The following is a 24,409-nucleotide window of genomic DNA, read 5'->3' as shown; positions in this document are numbered from 1 at the left end:
AGTAATTCCACAGAACAGATACTTGAATCCAGCAAACATTCGCTCTCTGTAAACAAGCTACATGGCAAGCTACATTATAAGCTCATAAGCTTGTGGGTAGCCTGGGTGGCCCAGCGGTTCAGCGCGACCCTTGATCGAGGATCGAGTCCCACGTCGGGCTCCCTGCATGGAGCCTGCTTCTCCCTCTGCCTGTGTCTCTGCCTGTCTCTGTGTCTCTCATGAATAAATAAATAAAATATTTTTTAAAAACAGAAAGCTTGTAAGCTTGTAAATCGGTTGCTGGGCATACATTTAAAGTAGCACTAGCTACATGATTAGAATATGTCACTCTGTATTAACAGGGACACACCACCACCCGTGTTGCAGACGCGCAGGCTTTGAGCCAGGCCATTATGGTCTTCTCGGGGTTCTCCCTTGGTGGTGTTTGCCTCTGCGGATTTCATTCTCCTAGGTTCTGCTGGCTAAATAATCCTTCCGGTTGCGACTCCTATTTTAGCTAATAAATCCCAATGTCCCGGGAACCATTCTTTCACCTTAAAACTTAACATTTCTTATACGTTGGCTCTGAACTTGCCTTTATAGCCTATTGTTCAGGGACAGTTTGGTTTCCTACTTGCAGTATTTAGACTGGGGAAGGGGACCATGGATTACTCACTTTTTGTCTCTTGGACTATCACATTTTCCTATCAGAAGTTAAAGGACAATGAGGTGATTTTTATCTTCTAGAAATTCCTGAAAGCCCATTAATTGCCAAGCATACAGCTAGCGGACTACAGCGGCCCTTCCCGCAACGTGACGTAGACATCGGGTTGCCAGGTCAGACGCACGCATGACCCAGGGAATATCTGGGATGCACATGCACTAAAAAAATTGTTTATTATTAATCTGGTTAAAATTTAACTAAGCATCCTGTACTTTTATTTGCGAGGAAACACATAGAAGCCGTGGGAAACGCAGAAAAACAGCTGTCTAAATTACTTTGGCAAAGAGGAGTGGAAAAACTGAATGCCAGATTATTAAGAGACTAAAACAGGAGTCATCCAATGCTATCTGCCTCGGAGGAAAGGACCAAAGCATATCCCTCAACTTTCAGAGCCGGGTCTGAGCTAGTCCTTGGAGAAAGGGAGCGTCACAAAGGGAGGATGTAAGGAAAACTTCGTATCTTCCTAGTTTGGAATTGGAATCCCCACCAGGGTTTCTGCGTGGCAGAGCCCGAAGGAAAGACCCCCTCCAACCAGAGACTCCATTTTGTGGCCCGGACGAGGAGGTGGGGCGACCTCCCCGAGCCACGCCCCGGGCACCGCAGCACGGTAACCAAGGGAACCCCGGCGACGGCGTTTCCGGGAGAGGCCGGATCCGGAAGTAAGCGCTCCGCTCCTCCCTGCGGCCGAGCCCCGCCCCCTGTCCTACCACCGGGCCCGGCCGCGAGGGGTGACGTGTCTGATCTGTGGAGGCGGAAGCCGGAAGGAGGTCGCAGGGGTAGGAGTTGGGGAGGAGCCGCCTGTGGGCCCTGCGCATGCGCCGTCCGCACTCTGGTCAGACAGGTTTGGGACTGGAGTCCGGGGACCATTTATTGAGGAAGACTCCACTTCTCCGGGTTTTTGGTGATGCTGAGTTTCGGGGGCTCGAGAGGCGGCGGGGTTTGGAGGAAAGGAACCCGGGGACTTCCTTGAACCCCCAGGTCTCTGAGGTCTCAGCCCCAATAAGTAGCTGATTGGCTGCGGGCAGCCACGCCCCTTCATTGTTCTATAAAAGGTTAAATGCATCTGGAAAACCTGAGGTTTATTTCAGCACTAGAAGTCTGCGATTCTAAACTCAGATTTGGAATTTCTGTGGTCCGGCCAGTGCTGGTCTTGTAGTGCTTTCCAGTTACTGACTCCACTTGTGTTCTACACGCTGCTCCAGGCTCTGGGGATGTAGAGATGTAGGATGTAGAAACAGAGTCCTTATCTCCCACAGAGTTTATATATAAAAGGGAAGTGAGCTGGTAAGCATAACCACGTTAATTCCAGGTAGTGGAAGCATGGGGTGCCGGAGTTAAGCAGATGAATGGTTTTGAGGGATTTAAAGACTATTAAGATCGCTGTTGGCAGGAGTGGAAGCTGAAAGGCTATTGCGGTAAGGGTGAAGTTCAGGGGGATCTAAGATTTTGGCTTGGACGAGGATGTGGCCGCAGACATGGAAAGGATTTAGTTTTGTTCAGCGCCCAGCAAGCAGACTCTATGTTAGGAGTGAGGAAACGAGACACTTGGGTTATCTCCCAGGTTTGGATTTTTTTTTTTTTTTTTAGTTTATTTATTCATGAGATAGAGAGAGAGAGAGAGGCAGGGACAATAGGCAGAGGGAGAAGCAGGTTCTCTGCAGGAGCCTGATATGGGACCCTATCCCAGACCCTGGGATCACGCCCTGAGTCAAAGGCAGACGCTCAACCACTGAGCCACCCAGGCATCCCCAGGTTTGGATTCTTTCTTTTTTTTTTTTTTTTTCAGGTTTGGATTCTTGAGCAAGGGGCAGCAGTGTCATTCCTGAGATGGGGAAAACTGAGCGAAGAAAGGTTGGGGATGGGGGCAGTGGGGGTAGTGAAGGTCAAGGAAAAATAAAAGATAATTGAACAGAAATGCTACTTTTCCTTCCCTCTCCTTGACCGTCTGCTTCCTCTTATGTTGGAAATCTCCATCAGAATGTTATAAATCCTTTTCCCTAGCTCAAACTGGATGCTCAACAGATATGTTAATTGATTTGCCGGAAGAATGGCCACTGCTCAGGCCCCCAGTACCTTGGCTTTTGTTATAAAAATGACTGCCATTTCTCTGTGCCAAGCAGTGTGTTCAGCACTTAACTTTTTTTTTTTCATTTAATCTTCACAACAACCTTAAGATAGCATTCTCTTCTCACTGCTTTCCAGTTCTACTACCCTAGATTTGATTAATTAACTTGCTCGGGGTCACATTAACTAGATAGTAGTGTTCTCACTGGAGTTAATGCGATTTGCCTTTGCATGAAAGAATTTTATCTTTCATTGTTCTGGTTACTCCACAGTACAGAACAGTGAGTGGTTTTCAACCTTTTTTTGTAGAGTCATAGATCCCTTTGAAAATTTAATGAACACTGTAAACTGTCCAGGGGAGGAAATACCCACAAGAATTTAGATAAAATTACATGAGGCTGCACACTTTCCTGAGTTACTGATTTAACAAATTTGCCCATTCTTGAGTTGGAGGTACTCCCAGGTTTTCATTCCTTGATATATAGTCTAAGAGAATCCATCCTTACAAAGTCTTTCAAAGCTCAACTGAATTGACATTATGTTACCAAAAGCAAGTTGCTCCTTGAAAAATACTCAAGAAAATACACACACACACACACAAATACATAAATACACAGATGGTCTTCGCGTCACTTCAATCAGGAAAGTGACAGAAACTTGCTTAAAGGTGATCGTAACCAATGGCAGAACAGAGGACTAGCTGAGGACAAAGCACGAACCTGGGGCAGCACATTGACAAGTCTTTGAAGGCAAAGGGACATTCCTCTACAGACTCAACTGCCTCCATGTTAATACTTTGCTAAGGACAAAAGGCAATCTTAGCCCCACCCCCAGGATCCTGTAAGTGTATTTTAACATATAAAAATTCCTTTAAGGCAGCCTGGGTGGCTCAACAGTTTAGGGCCACCTTCAGTCCTGGGCCTGATCCTGGAGACCTGGATCAACATCCATCTCCCCGCATGGAGCCTGCTTCTCCCTCTGCCTGTTCTCTGCCTTGCTCTCCCTCTGTGTGTGTCTCTCATTAATAAATAACTCTTAAAAAAAAAAAAAAGAAAAAAATTCCTTTAGAAATTTCGTTAACCTCTCCACACCAAAGATACGTGTTGGCAATCAATCATCCCCCAAGCACATCTGAAGGGTCTCATGACTCAGGTTTTATGAGACGGTAGTAAATGAGCTTTTCCCAACAACAGCTAGGCCCCTCAAGGTCCTGGAAATCTTGCTCCCAAAATCCCTTAGAGAATACAGTATCCTCAAACCCCTCACAACTTTCAGGTATATAATCAGCCACCCCTCATAGGCCCCGGGGCAGCAGCTTTTCCTGCCCATGGGTCCTGTCCCCGTGCTTTAATAAAACCACGATTTTGCACCAAAGGCGTCTCAAGAATTCTTTCTTGGTCGTCAGCTCCGGACCTCACCTATAATTCCAAAACTTCATCAATACCAGATTGCTATTTCACTAGAACGACTATCCTCACTTAACTGTTGCCCATCTTCTTTTGCAAAGAAACATCAACACTACCTTCTGTTTGCCCACTCCTGATTCCCCCCCCCACCTCATTTCCACTCATCTTTAAAGAGATCTCGTTTATTCTGTACTATTACTGTCCCAGGCAAAAACGGCTCACGGCATCCAACGCTTGGAACCTGTCCGTGCAAACAGGGACACTCAAAACTATACGAGACTTTTTGGCTAGTTTTCCCCATTTGTTTCTTTATCCTGCTCCCAAACAGGTGTTTGCCGAACTACTTCTCGCCACCAAGGCCGCCTCCATCAGCAAGCATTTCCTGGGGCACCAACTCTATAGCAAGGGTTGACGTGCCAGGAGAGGTGTGGCGAGGAAACCTCGTAATTGCTATGGGAAATTGAACCAAAGCAGCGAGCCGGGGCCGCAGCGCGACACGTGGTGCCCTCCTGGACGCCGCCAGGCAGCTCCAGATCTGAATTTGGAAGGCGAGCGGTGAACGCGGAAGCCAGCAACCCCCTCGTCGGCCTGCTGAAAACCTGGAAAGTGGATTTCCTCCAGGCTCCGTCCCGGAAACTCCTCCCGGCGCTTGCGGCCCCTCTCACTGAGCATGTGCAGGCGGCGCTGCGCATGCTCTGTCGAGCTCCGGTTCGGTTGCTGTTGCGGGACCCGCGGCGTCTCCTAGCGCAACCGGAACTGTCCGTGGCGGGGCGGTCCCCCTTCAGCTCCCGCGATCTTGTAGTCGTCTCCGAGGCTCCCCGTCCCTCCTTCCCTCTTCGCCCCCTCGGCTCGGCTGCCCTTTTCCAGAAACAGCCGTCATGAGCGCGAGGCTGCTGGTGTTGTCTCCGCCTCGGTGGCCGGGGCTGGTGCTGCTGTTGCTGCTCCTGAGGGCGGCCCCAGGCCCACGTCCGGGCGCCGCCTTCTACCTGCCCGGCCTGGCGCCAGTCAACTTCTGCGAAGAAGACAAAAAGAGTGACGAGTGTAAGGTGAGTGAGGCCTGGCGGACCCTGAGTGCTCTGACCGAAGGGCAACCTCCCCTTAGCCGGAGAGCTGCGGTCCGAGGGGAAGGGGGCGTAGCTGGGATGGGTCCGGTGTCCCCGGGGAGTGCTTGGGTCCGCCCGGCGGCAGGTCGGAGGTTCTGGAATGGCCTTTTAGGGGTGGGTTCTGCGGGGCTCAGTGGGCCTCAGGCTCGCCTCGGGTCTAAAGGTCCAGGTAGCACGAGCAGCTGTAGTCCGTTTGCCTGCAAACAGGGGCTGCGTGTATGGATGGCCCTCCGTTGGAGTTGGGTGCATGCGGGTCCGCACGCAGTCCACGGGGGAGTGTGGGCTCACCGCCCCGGGTCACGCACTCCAAGAAAGTGGGCGACTGGGTCTTCCAGTTACTTTTCAAAAAAAAATTTCATTGCTTCCCGAGGTGTTTTTTTTTTTTTTTTTTTTGTTTCTCCCTACTTTGTTGGAACTCCTGGTTGGTTCTGAGAGCTTGTTTTCTTTCTAGGACTTCGGTGTTTCAGCTTCACACTTAGCACTGTGTTCCTTTTTTGGTGAACTCTTAACACCCAGAACCGCGTAAACTGCATCAATAAAAAGTTGCTGTAATAGTGGAGGCTGTTCATTTCTAACTCACTTAAAATATTTTTTAGCCTGCAGAAATTGTAAAAGATCCCAGCACTTAGTTTCTCTGACATTGTTTTAAACACTGACAAGCAGGTCACAGGAGAAACGCGTATTATTCCTAGGACAGATCCTGAAAACTGTGATCTCTTACGACTTTTACACTCAAGGTTTTCAGCTTAACTGCTACTGAAGAGGCATATTAGTAACTTGCTTTTACGTTATTTGCTATAGAGCATGACGGTAGACATAATAGTTTTAAGTTGCTAACACCGTTGGGGCATGAGGATCTCTTTGAAACCAGTAATAATTTTAACAATTCAAATAATCGTTCAGCAAACTTTTACAGTCTGTAAATAGGTTTATTTATTAAGTTTGATTTTATTTTTAAAGACATGTTTATTTTATTACTGCCAGCTTTACTGTAGCTATGAATTTTAAGCTTCTTTTAGGGCATTAAATAAGCTATTAAATTTTTCATAGCATTTTACAGTTTGCTTTAAAATCTTCAGTCTCGGGCACCTGTGTGTGGCTCAGTGGTTGAGCGTCTGCCTTTGGCTTAGGGCGCGATCCCAGGGTCTTGGGAGTTGATCCCCTCAGGGAGCCTGCTTCTCCCTCTACCTGTGTCTCTGCCTCTGTCCCACTGATGAATAAATAAACAAAATCTTAAAAAAAAAAAAAAAATCTTGGATCTCTAAAAATGTCTAAGGATCTTTAAGTTTTACTCAAGTTGACAGTTACCACTATCAAACTGTTAACTTTCATACCCTGCAGCAAGAAGCTTTCACTCTTTGAGAGTTCTGACTGAAAGAATATAGTGCTTGCAAATAGAGAGTTAGTCTTGAAAGCACACTGTTTTTTCTGTTAAATATTTTAGTAACCAGCCTTTAAAAACTAGTGTTTGGTCTTTAAATTTAAATCTAACAGCAATCCTGTATTGTATTCCGAGTGCCTTAGAGACAAAAAAAAAAAAAAAAAAAAAAAAAAATTCCCTGTCTTCTAGGGACCTCAGAGTAAAGGACATAAGTTTATGAACAGATCATTGAAATCTGATATGTTATAAAAGATGTATGTCCAGAGTGCCTTAAAACACAAATGAGGAAACATCTGTGGATTGGAGTCTTAGGGGAAAGCTGCAGAGAGGAAGTGACATTTGAGATGGACATCAGTCTGAGTGAAATTTACAGGTGGTCTGCCTCTTAGATGATTTTTGGTTTCTCAACAGTCCTTCTTTAAGTAGCTGTTTGTTTTTTTTTTAAGATTGATTGATTGATTGATTTATGAGAGAGAGAGAGAGAGAGAGAAAGAAAGGCAGAGACACAGGAGGAGGGAGAAGCAGGCTCCATGGACGTGGAACCCGATCCCTGAACTCCAGGATCGCGCCCTGGGCCAAAGGCAGGCACTAAACTGCTGAGCCACCCAGGGATCCCCTAAGTAGCTACTTTTAAGTTAACTTTTGGATAATTTGGGGGAGCCCTTTGGTATTTTTAATTTTCAAAACTATAGGAATAAAACAGGCAAGGCAAAATGTTTTTTTCTGAAATATTTGGGTTTCACCTTTGTTGCCAACTGCTCTCACAACTTAGTCAATGGAAACAACTCTTAGAAGAACAGAAAGATATACCTGTAACCCTTTTTTCCTGCAATTTGACTGTGATAGAGAATTTGAAGTAGATTTTAATATATCTTCTTGGGATGCCTGGGTGGCTCAGCGGTTGAGCATCTGCCTTTGGCTCAGGGCATGATCCTGGGGTCCCGGGATCGAGTTCCTCATCAGGCTCTCTGCACGGAGCCTGCTTCTTTCTCTGCCTGTCTCTGCCTCTCTCTGTGTCTCTCATGAATAAATAGATAAAAATCTTAAAAAAAATATATATATATATCTTTGTTGCCTCTGAGAGGAGAAAAACAGTAAATAGTTCAAATGTTTATTACTTCAGTGTATTAACAATTTTTTCTCATATATTTCATATTTAAGAAGGACAGTCATGTATATACTGTTCAGAAAAGTTAAAGGAAATTATTTTTAAAATAAATAATGAAAAAAAAAATAATGAAAAGTAAAATGTGAGTGGGAAAAATTCTTTCCAAAAGATGCTGTTAAGGATAGGAAATCAAGAGTTGGATGAATTGTGTAGGACGCTGATACTTTTTCCATCAGTTTTTCCATCTGTAGAATAGGGATGATCATATTTGCTTACTATCTGTTCCCTTTGAAAAGTGATTTGCATTTTTTAGAGAAAAAGTACAATATTTATTGGTTGTGATATTATAAAACGTTTTCAAGTATAAAGATGAAACAGGTATATCTTCAGCATTTGTAATTTTTGTAGTGTAGTCATTACTTGTATACTGTCCCACGTTTAGTACATTATGTGTATATTGTTGAGAGACAGTCAAAAGAATCTTGAGGGTTTGGTCATTTTCTTCTCTCAAAATTATTTTATGTTCATTTTATGTTTATGGCAGAGAAATAGTCCAGTGAACATAAAATTCTACTTATATTGCTCTAACTTCTGATGTATGATCTTTATGATCCTTTGTAAATACTATGACTATGTTCTGTGGGTTCCCTTTTTTTTTTAGACTTAGTACGTGTATATACATTTGAATATCAACATAGTGCACATTCTTACTGGTTTTTATTGGCCATATAGTATTTTATTCTATTACTGTACTGTGGTTTGCTTAACCATTTCTTGCCTATAGGGCACTGAGATTGGTTCCAGTTTCTTCTGTTATAAATAATGTTGCTAGAATATATTCAGTAGAAATTACTTACATATTCCCAAATAAAAAATTACTAGGTCAAAGGCAAGAAGCAATTTTATAGCTCTATTTGATATTGCCAGGTTTCTTTCAAAAAAGATAGATTTGAAAAAAAAAATAGGTTTGCTTTGTAATGCCTTTAGCTAAATGATTCGCTGTGTCTCCAGAATATTTTATAATTCTTATTTATTTTAATAGCTATGTGACGATATGGAAAACATTAACGTATTACTTTCATTGCTGTTAAGGTTTCTCATTTAATTTTTTTCTTTTATTTGTTTTGTGTTGTTATTTTTTGAAACCATAGTAATAAAATAATTGAACTATGTATTTTTTCCCTCTAGGATTCATTTTACTTTCTTAAAATTAAGGGACAATGTATTGACTGCAATAAATAGAATAAAGCCCTGATCAGAAATTAATAGATCTTTACAGAGTAAAATGTGCAGTCTAATCTACTTCATAAAAGTTTTGATCATTTCAGTTAGCTGCTGCGTGTTGTTTTACTTTAGATTGGTCCTCAGGGTGCTGAGTAGCATTCTGATGGCTAATAGCTGATTAGTGAGCAGTTCACTGTTGCTGCATTTAACTTTCAGTTAATTGTCAGCTTGTCAACATGAATTCAGACCTAACAACTAAAATCTCCAAAACATCTGCCACTTCTTTACTGCTTGATATATAGATTGTGTTCTTTTTTTTTTTTTTTTTTTTTTTTTTTTTAATGATAGTCACAGAGAGAGAGAAAGAGGCAGAGACACAGGCAGAGGGAGAAGCAGGCTCCATGCACCGGGAGCCCGATGTGGGATTCGATCCCCGGTCTCCAGGATCGCGCCCTGGGCCAAAGGCGGGCGCTAAACCGCTGCGCCACCCAGGGATCCCAGATTGTGTTCTTACATGAAAGATTTTCTTTCCTGTCCAGTAAGGAAAAATAACTGAATATACCCCCTTGTGTTTAAAAAAAAAAAAAAAAATGTTTAAATGAATTAATTTACAGTTTTTTGATAAAAGGAAATTTAGTTAGAATCATACTTTTTCTTTAAATTGTAGTTGACACACAATGTTACATTAGTTTTAAGTGTGCAACTAGTATTGGACACCCTAAACTGTCATACAACTCCATTATAATACCATTGACTATATTCCCTATGCTGTACTTTTCATCCCTGTGATTTTTTTATTCCATAACTGGAAGCCTGTTCCTTCCACTGTCCTTCATCCATTTTGCCCAACATCACCTCCTCTTCCCCTCTGGCAACCACCAGTTTGTTCTTTGTATTATGGATCTGTTTTCTGCTTTTTTTGTTGTTGTTTTGCTTTTTAGATTACACATGTGAATGAATAAAATACAATATTTGTCTTTCTCTGTCCAACTTATTTTACTTAGCATAATATCCTCAGGGTTTGTCCATGTTGTTGCAAATGGCAAGATCTTATTCTATTTTTTATGGCTGAGTAATATTTTTGTGTGTGTCTATCACACTTTCCTTATACTTCTATCAGTGGACACTTAGGTTGTTTCCATATGTTGGCTATTGTAAATAATGCTATAGTAAACAAACATAGGGTGCATATATATGTTCAAATTAGCATTTTTGTTTTCTTTGGATAAATGCGCAGCAGTGAAATTACTGGGTTGTATGGTATTTCTATTTTTAATTTTTTGAAGAACCTCTATCCTGTTTTCCAAAGTGGCTGCACCAGTTTATATTCCCACCAACAGTGTACAAGGATTCCATTTTCTCCACATCCTTGCCAACACATGCTGTTTCTTGTCTTTTTCATTTTAGCCATTCTGACAGGTGTGAGGTGATATCTCATTGTGGTTTTGATTTCATTTCTCTGCTGATGAGTGATGTTAGGTATCTTTTCATGCGTCTGTTGGCCATCTGGATGTCTTTGGAAAAATGTCTATTCAGGTCCTTTGCCCATTTTTAAATTTTATTTTGTTTTTTAATGTTACATTGTATGAGTTCTTTGTATACTTTGGATATTAACTCTTCTCCCATTCTGTAGGTTTTCTTTTCATTTTGTTGATGGTTTCCTTTGTTGTGCAAAAGCTTGTAGTTTGGTGTAGTCCCAATAGTTTCCTTTTGCTTTTGTTGCCCTTGCCTGAGGAAGCCTATCCATAACTATGTTGCTGAGGCTGATGTCAAAGAGATTATTGGCTATGGTTTCTTATAGGAGTTTTGTGGTTTCAGTTCTCACATTTAGGTCTTTAATCTATTTTGAGTTTCTTTTTCTGTAGGGTGTAAAAAAGTGATCCAGTCTTCCAAGCACCATTTTTTGAAGAGGCTGTCTTTTCCCCATTGTAAATTCCTGCCTCTTTTGCCGTAGATTCATTGACCATATAAGTGTGGGTTTATTTCTGGGGTCTCTGTCCTATTGCATTGATCTGTGTGTCTGTTTTTGTTTGTTTGTTTGTTTTTGTGTTTGTTTGTTTGTGCTAGGGTCATACTGTTTTGATTACTATGGCTTTGTAGTATATCTTGAAATCTGGGATTGTTGAATCCTCTAGTTTTGTTTTGGCTTCTCAGAGTCTTTTGTGGTTCCATGGAATTTTAGGTCTATTTGTTCTAGTTCTGTGAAAAATACTATTAGTATTTTGATAAGGATTGCATTGAATCAGTAGATTGCTTTGGATAGTGTGGACATTTTAACGATATTCTTTCAATCATGAGCATGATATATCTTTCCATTTGTTTGTGTCATCTTCAGTTTCTTTCATCAGTGCTCTATAGTTTTCAGAGTACAGGTCTTTCACCTCCTTGGTTAAGGTTATTTCTAGGTATTTTATTCTTTTGGGTGTAATTGTAAATAGCATTATTTTTTTAGTTTCTCTTTGTTGCTACTTCATTATTAGTGAACAGAAGCATAACAGATTTTTGTATATTGCATCCTATTACTTTACTGAATTCAGTTATTGTAATAGTTTTTTGGTGGAGTCCTTAAGGTTTTAAGCATAGTATCATGTCATCTGTTATAGTGACAGTTTTACCAGAATCATACTTTTTTTTTTTTTAAGATTTTATTCATTTATTCATGAGAGACACAGAGAGCAAGCAGAGAAGAGACCTAGGCAGAGGGAGAAGCAGGCTCCTCCCAGGGAACCCAATCGTAACTTGATCCTGGAATCGGGATCACGCGCTGAGCGGAAGGTAGATGCTCAACCCTTGAGCCACCCAGGCATCCCCAGAATCATACTTTTAAATACTTTTTCTAGATAGTTACATTTAGAAATGTTTAATAAATTGTATGTCTGTTACTTTGGGAGCAGTTGCCTATAAATATGGAATAAATAAAGTATAAGAAAATAATTCTATTTTTTTTTTTTTTAGAAAATAATTCTAAATGTTGCTTTATGCAGATGTATATTTTACTTGTTTTAATTTAACCATAGATATAGTTTGAAGATCTTGAAATATCTAAAAAACATAATTACATACGAACTTTTTGATATAATTGATATATGTTTATTGGTATTTACTTTCATATTATCAGAATTCCGCTGGAATAAGAGATTGATTCTTAGCTTCTGGAAACTAATCAGTGTATGTGGGTTACTGATAATGTTTCAAATAGGAAATTTAGGGGGATCCCTGGGTGGCTCAGCGGTTTGGCGCCTGCCTTTGGTCCAGGGAGTGATCCTGGAATCCTGGGATCGAGTCCTGCGTTGGGCTCCTGGCGTGGAGCCTGCTTCTCCGTCCTCCTGTGTCTCTGCCTCTCTCTTTCTCTCTCTACATCTATCATGAATAAATAAATAAATAAATCTTAAAAAAAAAAAAGGAAATTTGGCGTTGGAATGACTTTGACTATGATAAATTCACATTCCAACAATTGTTTTTCTTTTCTGTGGGAAAAGTACATGGAGCTTAGAAAGTTTGCTTTCAGAAATTAAATTTTTTGAATAAAACTATTTTAAAGCTGTGATTGTTCAATAATACTGGATCTGAAAGCTAGGGTTGGGAAAGCAAGCAAGGTCAATATGGATAAAAAACTCCTGCTGCCATTGGCTCTTCACAAAGGGAAGCCCTTCCAAAGGTATATTTTTGAACATCTGAAACAAAGCCACAGACAAGAACTTTATATCCCACATCCTCAACACACTCATAGAAACACACACAAATTCTAGAGACAGGTCTGTGCTCTGTGGGCCTAGAGCCTAGTTCTTGATGCTCTTACTTCCTATTCTTCCTTGCACTTTTTAAAATCAGTGTCCTTTTAGTAAGTATAGAAAAGTATAGAAGTTAATAATTGCTACTCTAAATGTGCTCTAAAAGGTTACAAAGTCTTTCTCTTTTGCCATTAAAAATAACTAAGTATCCATGAAAGGCTTTGGAGGAAACTTTTTTTTTTAAGATTTTATTTATTTATTAATGAGAGACACATAAAGAGAGGCAGAGACACAGGCAGAGGGAGAAGCAGGTTCCCTGCAGGGAGCCTGATGTGGGACTCGATCTCAGGACCCTTGGATCACACCCTGAACCCAAGGCGGATGTTCAACCACTGAGCCTCCCAGGTGCTCCTGGAAGAAACTTTTGAAATATATTTTCTTTGCTATTATTCTCAATTTTCAAACCTATTTATTGCCTATGCTAATAATAACAATAAAGAATACAATTTGTGTACTTTGTGGGTGCCTTAGTTAATTAATGTTCAGAACAGTCCTGTGATTTATAAATAGAGAAACCGAAGCTGGATAAAATGAAGTAACCTTCTCAAGTGTATTTACCTAGTAAGTGGTGAAGCCAAGATTCAGCTCCTAGAGTGTCCGATTCTAAAGGCTGGGCTCTTCACCATGTTGGAGTACTGCTGTATATTCCATGCTGAGTACTCTCCACCTCTTCTGCCTCACCTTGGAGATCCCTGGCTGCTAATTATTGACTTCTACAATTGATGCAGTTTTAACCTGTAGAGCCAATTTTTAAGTAGTCATATTTTGTATTTATTCCTTTCTTTGATACAACCTAAAATTGAAATTTTAGTTTTCAGTGAAGTGGGGATAGAAGGAAGAACCTTAGTATATAGGAGATCAACTTCTGGGCGTTGCTGGTCAGATAACTCAAAGTTCATGAGCATCCATTTATGAGTTCCAGCATTTCTGTTGGGATTGTTTTATTATGTCTGAGTTAAGATTCTCCTTTTTTTTTTTTTTTTTTTTTTGAATTTATTTATTCCTGAGAGACACAGAGAAAGAGAGAGGCAGAGACACAGGCAGAGGGAGAAGCAGGCTCCATGCAGGGAGCCCAATGTAGGACTTGATCCCGGGACTCCAGTCTCACGCCCTGAGCCGAAGGCAGCCGCCAAACTGCTGAGCCACCCAGGGATCCCCAGATTCTCCTTCTTCAGAATTTTTCCCACTGTGGACTTCTCCAATATTGAGCAGTTGAAATGCCCACAGTTTTCCTTTTCTGTGGCTGTGCCTTCGTATCTTAGAGCCTTTTGTGACTAGCCACTTGCTTTGGTTCTTGTTCAGACTCACGTTTCTTCTCTGAATATTACTTGAAAATCAGTTGTAGATGTGGGTTGGGACAAATGTGGTGGCAGGTAAAGTGGAATAAAAGCAAAAAGAAGGAAAAGGAAATAAAACAATGCAGGCCTGTGGCATGGCACACATGGCTTAAGGTGATAAAGTACAGGTGTGACCAGAGCTGGGATCAGATGTAGAATGAGTGGGTTAGGACCAGAAAAAGAAAATTGTACATTTGGGAAGAGAAGGATTTAGAAGAGAGACCATAACACTCTAAATTAAATAAAACTATTTCCATTAAAAAATTCTTAGGGTGGGATTTAATTAGTCTTTATTTTTTTTTAAAGATTTTATTTATTTATTCATCAGAGAGAGAGAGAGAGAGAGAGCGCGCGCGCATGCGCACACGAGAGAGGGGGAGGGGCAGAGACACAGGTAGAGGGAGAAGCAGGCTCCATGCAGGGAGCCCATGTGGGACTCGATCCCGGGACTCCAGGATCATGCCTTGGACCGGAGGCAGGTGCCAAACTGCTGAGCCACCCAAGGATCCCCCTAAGTCTTGCTTTAAAATTTACTGTCTTGTTTTATGATTTATCTGTAACCTCCTAAGGGTGATGAGCCTATTTACAGCTAGTGTTTTAAGAACTGTGGAACCTGGATCCCTACAGATGCATTATGTTCTGCCTTTTAAATAAATATAAGCAATATTTAGGGAAAAAAAAAGTATACCTTTGTCACAACTTTTCATGCTTTTAATAACTCAGTTTGGGACACTTAGAAAGCAGGAATATGAAGTAAGTAACCTTTAAAGCTCTTTCTAGGGCAGCCCAGGTGGCTCAGCAGTTTAGTGCCGCTTTCAGCCCAGGGCCTGATCCTGGAGACCCTGGGATCGAGTCCCACATCGTGCTCCCTGCATGGAGCCTGCTTCTCCCTCTGCCTGTGTCTCTTTCTCTCTGTCTCTCTCTCTTTCTCTCTGTCTCTCATGAATAAATAAATAAATAAAATCTTAAAAAAAAATAAAGCTCTTTCTAGTCATGTCAGTGGTATTTTGTAGTTGGCTGTCTCTATTTAAGGCAAATTTCCAGAAGGAGATGTACTTAACTTTTGGATGGGAAGTAAAGATATGCAGAGTAGAAAGTGACCATAAAATTTAAAATGTTTAAAAAAATAAAATCCCTTGAGATTCAGTAACTATCCCAAGAACTTATAAATAGCTTTGTCATTTTTTTCTTTTACTTTCTTGAATGTATGTCTTATCTTCTCATCTGGATTAGAAATTCTTCAAAGGCAAGTGTTTCTGTCTTTGTATTATTATATCACTCACAATGTCTAGTATTGTGGCCATTAAATAAATGTGTTGAGTGAATGACTTTCTCATGGTTGTTCAGCAGGATTTTTTTTATTCTTGGGAATGTACTTCAGTTTTCATGTACATTGCATATTGTTTTCTCCTGTTTTAATACTTATTTTGAAGTCATCTTTCCTAGTCCAGAACAACTTTCCACGCTAAATTTTACTCTTTCATTTTTCTCTCTTCTTGCTTCAATTAGGCTTCTGTTGCTTCGCAGAAAGACTAAAGTCTGCTGTCAACTTTAAAGCCTTTTATTTTTCCAACTTTTAATTTTGACTATTTTCAAAGTTAAAAAAAAAGTTGATAGAGTAGTATAATGATCACCTATATATCCATTTAGACCACTAGAACCAACAGCTGATTATATTTTTCCAAATTGTTTTATCCATGTATGTGTTTATATTTTTAGAGATGAAGGTCAAGTCTGTAGCATTTTGCCTTTCATGAAATCACATGCTTATGAGCAGGCTCTTTTCCTTTCTCCTTCCAATTTTTAACATTTTCTCTACTGCCATATAACAAGGATCTCATTCCTAATAGCAATTTTATTTATTTTTGAGACAGAGAAAAAGTGTTTAAAAGGGGGGGGGGGAGTACAGAAGGAGAGGAAGAGAGAATCTCAAGCAGGCTCCATACCAAGCACAGAGCCTAATTCTAGGGCTCTGTCTCACAACCCTGAGATCATGACCTGAGCCGAAACCAAGAGTCAGACGCTTAACCAACTGAGCTGCTCAGGAGCCCTTACAAGGATCTCATTCTTAAAATATTATTGAAATTTCCTTGTTTCAGATAAGAGTTGTTATTTAAAATGAAGTATTATAGGGGCACCTGGGTTGGGCATCTGCCTTTGGCTCAGGTCATGATCTCAGGGTCCTAGGTTAGAGCCCCATGTGAGGCTCCCTCCGTCTTCTTCTGCTGCTCCCCCTGCTTATGCTCTTTCTCTCTCTCAATTAAATAAATAAATTTTTTTTTAAAGAAGAAAAGGGCAAATTAAACTCCAGAATTTAAATAAAATGAAATAAGTGTTATAAATGTAGCATATTTACAAATATGGTATAAATTGCTCTGTTCTTGTTAAAGATATCATTTATTGTAATTTACATTTCTTTGCATGTTGTAAGAGGATAATTCTTAAATTTTTAGATTTTCAGAATTTAAAGGAAGAATGAAAGTGCTACAAAAATAACCAGAATGAACTGAATATCCAAGATGTATTTTGATTAGTTCACCAAATAATAGAAAAAGGTCCGTAATTCAGTGGTGATATCTGTGATGGACTAACTTCCTTGTAAAAGTAAATGTGGAAAAGTGTCAGAAGAGACCAGAAGGAAGAGAAGTAGAGGATTGAGAGCAGCAGAAATTAAGTGATGGTAGTTAGCACTTGAGTTTCCGCACTTTTTTTTGAGTTAGCAGTCCAGGTTTTAAATTTATATTCTTAAAGTAGAGCAAGTAATCCCTAGCTCATAAGGTCATTATGAGAATTGTGCTTGATAATTATTATCTTCCCCTCCCCTAGACTAATAGCTAAGAAAAGAATAACGAATAGGTATAAACAGGTAGTAGATCAGAAGGCTGTTGTCTTAGTGTCCTTTTATGGGAGCAGGGAGAAACCGTCAAGGTTATCCTTATACTGGTAAATATTCAGATTCAGGAATGTCTCTTTTCTCTGAAATAAGAGTAGCTATGCTTATTTAATCATTTACCTTAACTGGATGACCAGCATTAAGGAGGGCGTGTGATGTGATGAGCATTGGGTTTTACACTGTATCTTGGCAAATTGAATTGAATTTATTTATTTATTTTTAAATATTTTATTTATTTATTCATGAGAGACACAGAGAGAGAGAGGCAGAGGGAGAAACAGAGGGAGAAGCAGGCTCCATACAAGGAGCCCGATGTGGGACTCGATCCCGGAACTCCAGGATCACGTCCTGGGCTGAAGGCAGGCGCTAAACCCTGAGCCACACCTAGGGATCCCCAGCAAATTGAACTTATATTTAAAAAGTCATTTTCCTTATTGTGTATCAACTATGGACCAGTTTCTATATTCTTATCCATTTTATTATCACCTTATACATTCCTCACATTCAAAATTACTCCTTGACCAAAAGCACATATTTATTAAGAGTAAATTTAGGACTTGAAGGACCTGAGCAGTCTGGCATTATGCTACCTCCAGACTGAAGTTGTGTTCCCTATGTTTTTAGGCAGTTTGAAATTCTTTACAAATGTTAAATCATTTAATCCTCATACTTCTCTCTCTCCCCCTCTTTTCTTTTCTCTCTCAAGTAACAAATAAATAAATCTTGAAAACAGCCAAAGAGAGAGGCTCCTGAGTGGCCTATTTGCTTAAGCTTCCAACTCTTGGTTTCAGCTCAGGTAACGATCTCATAGGTTGTGGGATTGAGCCCTGCATGGGGCTCTGCACTCAACAGGAAGTCTACTTGAAGATTCTCCCCCTCTGCCCCTCCCCCCATAAATGAATATATAAATTTTTAAAAAAATATTGGAGAAATTTGAAACTATGAAAACATTTTGTTGTAATTTAACTGCATATAAGTCCACTCAGTGAATGGATTTACAGGAGAAATGTTTATCATAAAATTTTACATTTCAAACATGTCAAATTAGTTTTTGGTTCTAAGCATGACTTAAGTTTTGATCTCCATTTGTTTATATTCTAATTCTTTGTTTCTTCATTTTCAGGCTGAAATAGAACTATTTGTGAACAGGCTTGATTCAGTGGAATCTGTTCTTCCTTATGAATATACGGCGTAAGTTTTTCAGCTTGGTTTTTATATAAAATTGTAAGTGACTCATCAGAATCTTGTACTTTTAGAAATTTATTTTCTCCACAGTTATGGGTAAATTCATATGTATTTTAAAAATGTACAGGATCTGAAAACATTTCTTAAGGGGTATTCTTTATGTTTAAGATATGGTTAAAATGTGAAACATGATCTTTTTCAATACAGTAGAAGCACCAACCAAAACCATGGATTTCCTTTTTTATCTGAGTGGACAAAAAGCCATTGTGTTTTCTTTTAATTTTTTAATTATAAAAAACTCCATACAGTTTTAAACAAAATCCTCATGTCCCACATAATCCCCAGAAACAGTTGCTTTGTTTTCTACTCTTCCACATTTTTCTCTGCATATTCTCATATACCTAACTACATCTATGCATTTTTGTTTTAAACAAAAGTAGTTTTGTACCTTCTTTTTCTTACTGAATCTGTTGTGTGCATCTTTCCATGTTAATACACAGCTACCATTACCTCAGTCTTTTTCATAGCTGTTTTTTCTTTCTTTCTTCTCTCCTTTTTTTTTCTTTAAGAGTTATCTATTTGAGAAAGAGAGAGTAAAAGCATGAGTTGGGGGGCAGAGGGAGTGGGAGCAGGAAAGGGAGAAAGAATTCCAAGCAGACTTTGCTAAGCACAGAGCTTTGGGACTTGATCCCACAATTCTGAGACTATGACCTGAACTGAATTCAAGTCGGATGCTTAATAGACTGCACCACCCAGGTGCACCCTCTTTTTTTTTTGTTGTTTTTTTTTAAAGTAAGCTCTTACCCAGTATGGGGCTTGAACTCATGACCCTGAGATTAAGAGTTGCGTGTTCTACCAACTGAGCCAGCCAGGTCCTGTTTATTTTTTTTTGTAAAGATTGTATAGAGTCATGTATGATTTATTTCACTAATTCTCTATGAACATCTGATTATTTTCATTTTTTGATATTATAAAAAATGGTACAAAAATATACTTTATTCTTTTGACCACTATATGCCATATTTAGTATTAAGCATAGTTGCTAAATTTTGGTTAGTTTCTAAATTTTTGTGATATCTCAGAGTTTTAAAAGAAAATGTGTTTATTGTAGAGAAAAGCATTATACTTAAAAGTAAGACTATCCTGTAAGAATCCATATGCCTAAATATGGAGAATATAAGAGAGTATGGCATTCATGAATGGATGGACCGTCATTTACGTAACCATTAGAGATCTCAGTGCTCTAGTTTTTGTTTCTTTTATTTTGTTAAATAAATGTATCTCCTTAAATCTTTGTGGATTTTCCTGGGAATAACAGTGATCTCTTACATCCAACACATAGAAAGCCTTCATTTGAGGACTTTTACAGCCCGTTTTTTATTACCTGAGATTCATCTTTCTCTTAGGAATCTAATCTGTAGCAATTAGTGCCTCAAGTACTCCCATATCATTCCAGAATGAACACAGAACTACCCTTTAACTTTCTATAGCAAAGCTGAAGTTTGACTGTAATGTTTAAAGAAAACTTTATTAAAATCTGGTTGATAATACAAGGGAATTATAGAGAAGCTTACAGCTGAGTGATAACGGCTTCTCCACAATTTCCTGTTTTCTAGGATCTGTCTCACACATGCTTCTTCCCATTTTGGGATGTGTTGGCCAGTGTACTGAGATGAGACAGAAACCCAGGGAACTTTGACACATCTACCTGAGATGTCATTATTAAGTAAAGCTTTGAATTAGAAATTATAACAAAACGAGATAAGTTAGCAAAATTCACTTGAAGAATAAGGATGTAAATAATTTTATCATTGAAATGAATGAAAATAAAATGTGTCAGTTTTTAAAATTTTGTAATTTACATCTTCAAAATGATAGTAAGACATCAAAGTATTCTGTAGTTTTCTGATGTTTGGTTTTTTGTTTTGGGGAAATATACGTGGGACTTGGAATGTGACTATGTTTCTTACTCATCTCCTAGAGCTACTGGAATGGTCTATACTTAATCTACCCTCTGCATTGGCTAGGAGTTTGATATTTCATTGTTTCCTTTCATATGTAAAAGCTTAAATACTCTTTCCCCTTAGGTTTGATTTTTGCCAAGCATCAGAAGGAAAACGCCCATCTGAAAATCTTGGTCAGGTATTATTCGGGGAAAGAATTGAACCTTCACCATATAAGGTTTGTATTCAGTGTTTTGTTTTGTTTTTAAGATTTATTTATTTATTCATGAGAGACACACCGAGAGAGAGGCAGAGACACAGGCAGAGAGAGAAACAGGCTCCATGCAGGGAGCCCAACGTGGGACTTGATCCCAGTACTCCAGGATCAGGCCCTGGGCTGAAGGCAGCACTAAACCGCTGAGCCACCCAGGCTGCCCTGTGTTCAGTGTTATATAGAAGTCATCTAGTTGCTTTTCGCTCTTTCATTCCTCTTTTTCTTTCTTTTCTTTTTCTTTTCCTTTTTCTTACAGAAAAGCCTGAGATAACTCTTATAGCTAAGGAGGATTTCATTTATTGTTTATCTCTGGAAATAATTTTTAAACTCAGAGCTTGGAAGGATCCCTCTCTTCACAATATGTCATGAATAAGTTTGTCTTAATGCACATTCAGATACCAATATTATAAATGATAAGGTGGTGGCCTAAAAGATAGTAGTCCGACCCCCAGCCTTACCTTACAGAAGGACCAAAAAGCCTAGCCTTCAGTCATGAAAGTGGCCTTAAGGCTCCCCATATTAGACATATTGTCTCTTAGCAAGTACAATACTACTTAGGCTCCCCCATTGGGTTTGAGGAAGCTAACCTTTCTCTTTTGACCATTAAAAGTATGTTTGGAATGTTCTTGGTACATTTTTAGGACATCAGTTAAACCAAACTAAGCACAATATAAGATATTCCCTTCATCATCACCCAGAATTGTTCTGCCTTTTAAATCTGTTAACACTTAAGCCTGTTTTCTTTCCACATTGCACAGTCCCCTGTTCATTTTATATCTGCTCTCATGCTACACAAAGAATAATGCTCACTCTCTTTTAGAAAAATTAGTTTATAATAACGATGTATTGCCATTTAAAAGCCTAAATGGTACAGAATAATATAAAGTAAAAAGCCTATCTTCCCCCTAGATTCACATTACCCTCTTTCTTAATCCTTCCTGAAATTTTCCATGCATTTATAAGCATATATAAATAAAATTTGATTTACTTATTTTTTTTTTTTAATTTTTATTTATTTATGATAGTCACACAGAGAGAGACAGAGAGGCAGAGACACAGGCAGAGGGAGAAGCAGGCAGGCTCCATGCACCGGGAGCCCGACGTGGGATTCGATCCCGGCTCTCCAGGATCGTGCCCTGGGCCAAAGGCAGGCGCTAAACCGCTGCGCCACCCAGGGATCCCTGATTTACTTATTTATGGGGACACCTAGGTGGCTCAGTGGTTGAGCATCGGCCTTGGGTTCAGGGCGTGATCCTGGGGTCCTGGGATCGAGTACTACATCATGCTTCTCCCTCTGCCTCTCTCTGTGTGTCTCTCATGAATAAATAAGTAAAATCTTTAAAAAAAAAAAAAAGATTTACTTATTTATGTTTTAACATATTATTCTGCACTGTGCCTTTTTCCTTTACGTTGCTACTGTGGGCATCTGTCTGCATGAACACATTTATTTTAATCGCTTTAACTTGACTTCCAAGGTTTATTCAAACCCAGCCTGATCCCTCTCTTAGAGTCTCATCCTTATCTTCTGTGACTTAGACCCCATGGTTAGCTGCCTTCTCTGCTTTCTCACTTAGCAGTGCCATCTATTTGCCTTGGCCCTTTCATTGCATTGAACATCTGTCCAGCAGATCCGTACACCTAGAGTAGTCCCAACACCTATTTTACTCCCTCTAGCACTGTGCTCTTTTGTGAAGCGCTGGGAAAAAGACACAGAGCTGTGCAAGTTTAATCCACATAATTTTACAAGTTTACAGTTCTCAACCATGAGTACTCTTAAGTACTGCAGTTTTAAATTTTCTACCCTAAAGATGCCAGTAATTTAAAATTTTTTCAAAGCCAGATTTGAAGGCATATGGGATGAAGTTACTGGGGGAAAAAGAAGCTCAAAGTGTATGGACATGGGTATTACTGAGCAGGGCAAACATATTAATTATCTATCACCTTTTTTTTTTTTTTAATTTATGATAGTCACAGAGAGAGAGATAGAGAGGCAGAGACACAGGCAGAGGGAGAAGCAGGCTCCATGCACCGGGAGCCCGATGTGGGATTCAATCCCGGGTCTCCAGGATCGCGCCCTGGGCCAAAGGCAGGCGCCAAACCACTGCGCCACCCAGGGATCCCCTGATTACCTATCATCTTAATTGTTTATCACTCCCTGGTGTGATAGTTTGAAAGAATACTATGGAAGTTATTGCATTGCTTTCATAGCAGAGGGTGATTTTCAGGCAAATTTATTAAATTATATAATCAACTATAGATATTCCTATGGTATCTCAGCCCCATTGTTTGTTTAGTGATACCTTTGCCTTGAGAAATGATGGAAGAGAAGAGCATCAGTAACATCTTCCGTGAACTCGAGGGACAGCAGGAATTTCTTGCAGTAAACAGCCTGTATCAGATTGTAGATAAACAGGGAAGGCCAGCAAAATATTCAAACCCCTGGAGAAGATTGTCCCTTTGGAGTAGAATTTAAAGGCAAATTACTTCCATAGTAGGCTTCCATCCAGGGTATATTTATTTACAGGGAAAGACAGCTGTGTTTCTTTTTAGGCCTCGTGACTTGCAGATTTAAATTTGAACCAGGAGTTGAGGTAATATAGGAGAACAGGAGTACTTCAAAATGGAGAAAGATGTGCGTACATCTCTCATTTTCTGTGAATTTCCTAGAAATTTTTAGGATCAAGGTTTGTGCTAAAACAAAATCTTTAAGTCCCAAGCTTAAAGAGACAGAGCAGGCATTTCTTAAGACCAGAGCATGGGTAAACAGAAATATGGGAGATTAGATTTTTGTCCAAGCCAACCATAAATGTATTGACCCATATTTTTCAATATGATCAGTATTCTTTGTCCCTTATTTTGACAGAATTTGGCCTTATTTTAGATCTGCAGTAAAAATATTAACAACCAGAAACCAAACCAAACCTCAAATCTACTTTGCTGTCTTTTATTTAGGACTTCTATTGAGGTCAGGAAAACAACAATTCAAGATTATGTGTGTGATGTGAAGCTGGAGCCACATTTCTCAGGGTCATAGAATCTCATCCCAAATATAACCAGTCATACTCATTCATTTACTCAGTTAACATGTTTGTGCCAGGCATTGTGGTAGGTGTGGCATGCAGCAGTGACCAGAGACAGAGACAAAGATCTTTACCCTCATGGATCTTACATTCTGATGAGGAGAAGGAAACAAAATGAATTACTAAAATATATAGTATGCCAGTTGCTGATGGAAAAACTATCAAAAATAAATCAGGGAAGGTGAATGGAGAATTGGTACTTTTAAATGGGCCAGCAAAAGTCTTGCTGTGACATTTGACCAAAAGACCTGAAGCGAGTAAAGGAATGAGCCATGTGAATATCTGGGAGAATGTTCTCTGTGAAGAAAGCAAATACAACTGTCCTAAGATGTCAGCTTGTCTGGGTGTGCTCAAGGTACAGAAAAATGTTGGTGTGACTTGAGCAAGTGAGCAAGATAGAGAATAGCAGGAAATGGGGGCAAAGAAGCGTTGGGATCACATAGTGACTCATAGGCCACTGTAAAGACTTTGGTCTGTATATCTGAACAAGATAATTAGCACAGAAGGATTTTGAGTAGGCTTAGATTTTAATACTATCACTAGCTAGGGCTGCTCTGTTGAGGATGGACCATGGAAGAGCAAGGAGAGAAGACTGGCAACCAGTTAGGCACTCAAAATCACTGGGATATGTATGAGATGATAGTAGTTCAGACCATGGGGTAGATGGGTAGGTTTTGTGAAGTGGTCAGAATCACAGAACTGGTTATATTTTGAAGATGGGGCCAGCACAACAGAATTTGCGAATTTGCTGAGGGATGGGATATAGAGTGTGTACTTTCTGTTTTCTAGAATGGGACAGTCTCTGGGAAGGTCAGGTTTGGGAGGAATGGGAAATTAGGTGTCTAAGAGATGTGGAGTAACACTTGAATATATCTGTCTGGAATTTGGAGGAGAGGTTTAGCCTACACATACACATT

General features: G+C 39.8%; 1 protein-coding gene across 1 annotated transcript in view; it reads left to right on the top strand.

Annotated features, from left to right (window-relative positions):
* Nucleotides 1-4,864: 4,864 nt before the first annotated feature.
* The window catches only part of TM9SF2 (transmembrane 9 superfamily member 2), a 63,208-nt gene continuing 43,663 nt past the window's right edge, over nt 4,865-24,409 (top strand). Inside the window, exons 1-3 of the mRNA XM_077855090.1 lie at nt 4,865-5,219; nt 18,134-18,201; nt 20,283-20,376. Of these exons, the coding sequence (XP_077711216.1) occupies nt 5,052-5,219; nt 18,134-18,201; nt 20,283-20,376 (330 nt within the window). The 5' untranslated portion in view covers nt 4,865-5,051. The remainder of the gene's footprint in view (nt 5,220-18,133; nt 18,202-20,282; nt 20,377-24,409) is intronic.

This window comes from Canis aureus, chromosome 17, assembly GCF_053574225.1.
Source record: "Canis aureus isolate CA01 chromosome 17, VMU_Caureus_v.1.0, whole genome shotgun sequence".
Classification (NCBI taxonomy): domain Eukaryota; kingdom Metazoa; phylum Chordata; class Mammalia; order Carnivora; family Canidae; genus Canis; species Canis aureus.
The sequence above is the reverse complement of the archived record's forward strand: the minus strand, read 5'-3'. Positions and strand labels throughout refer to the sequence as shown.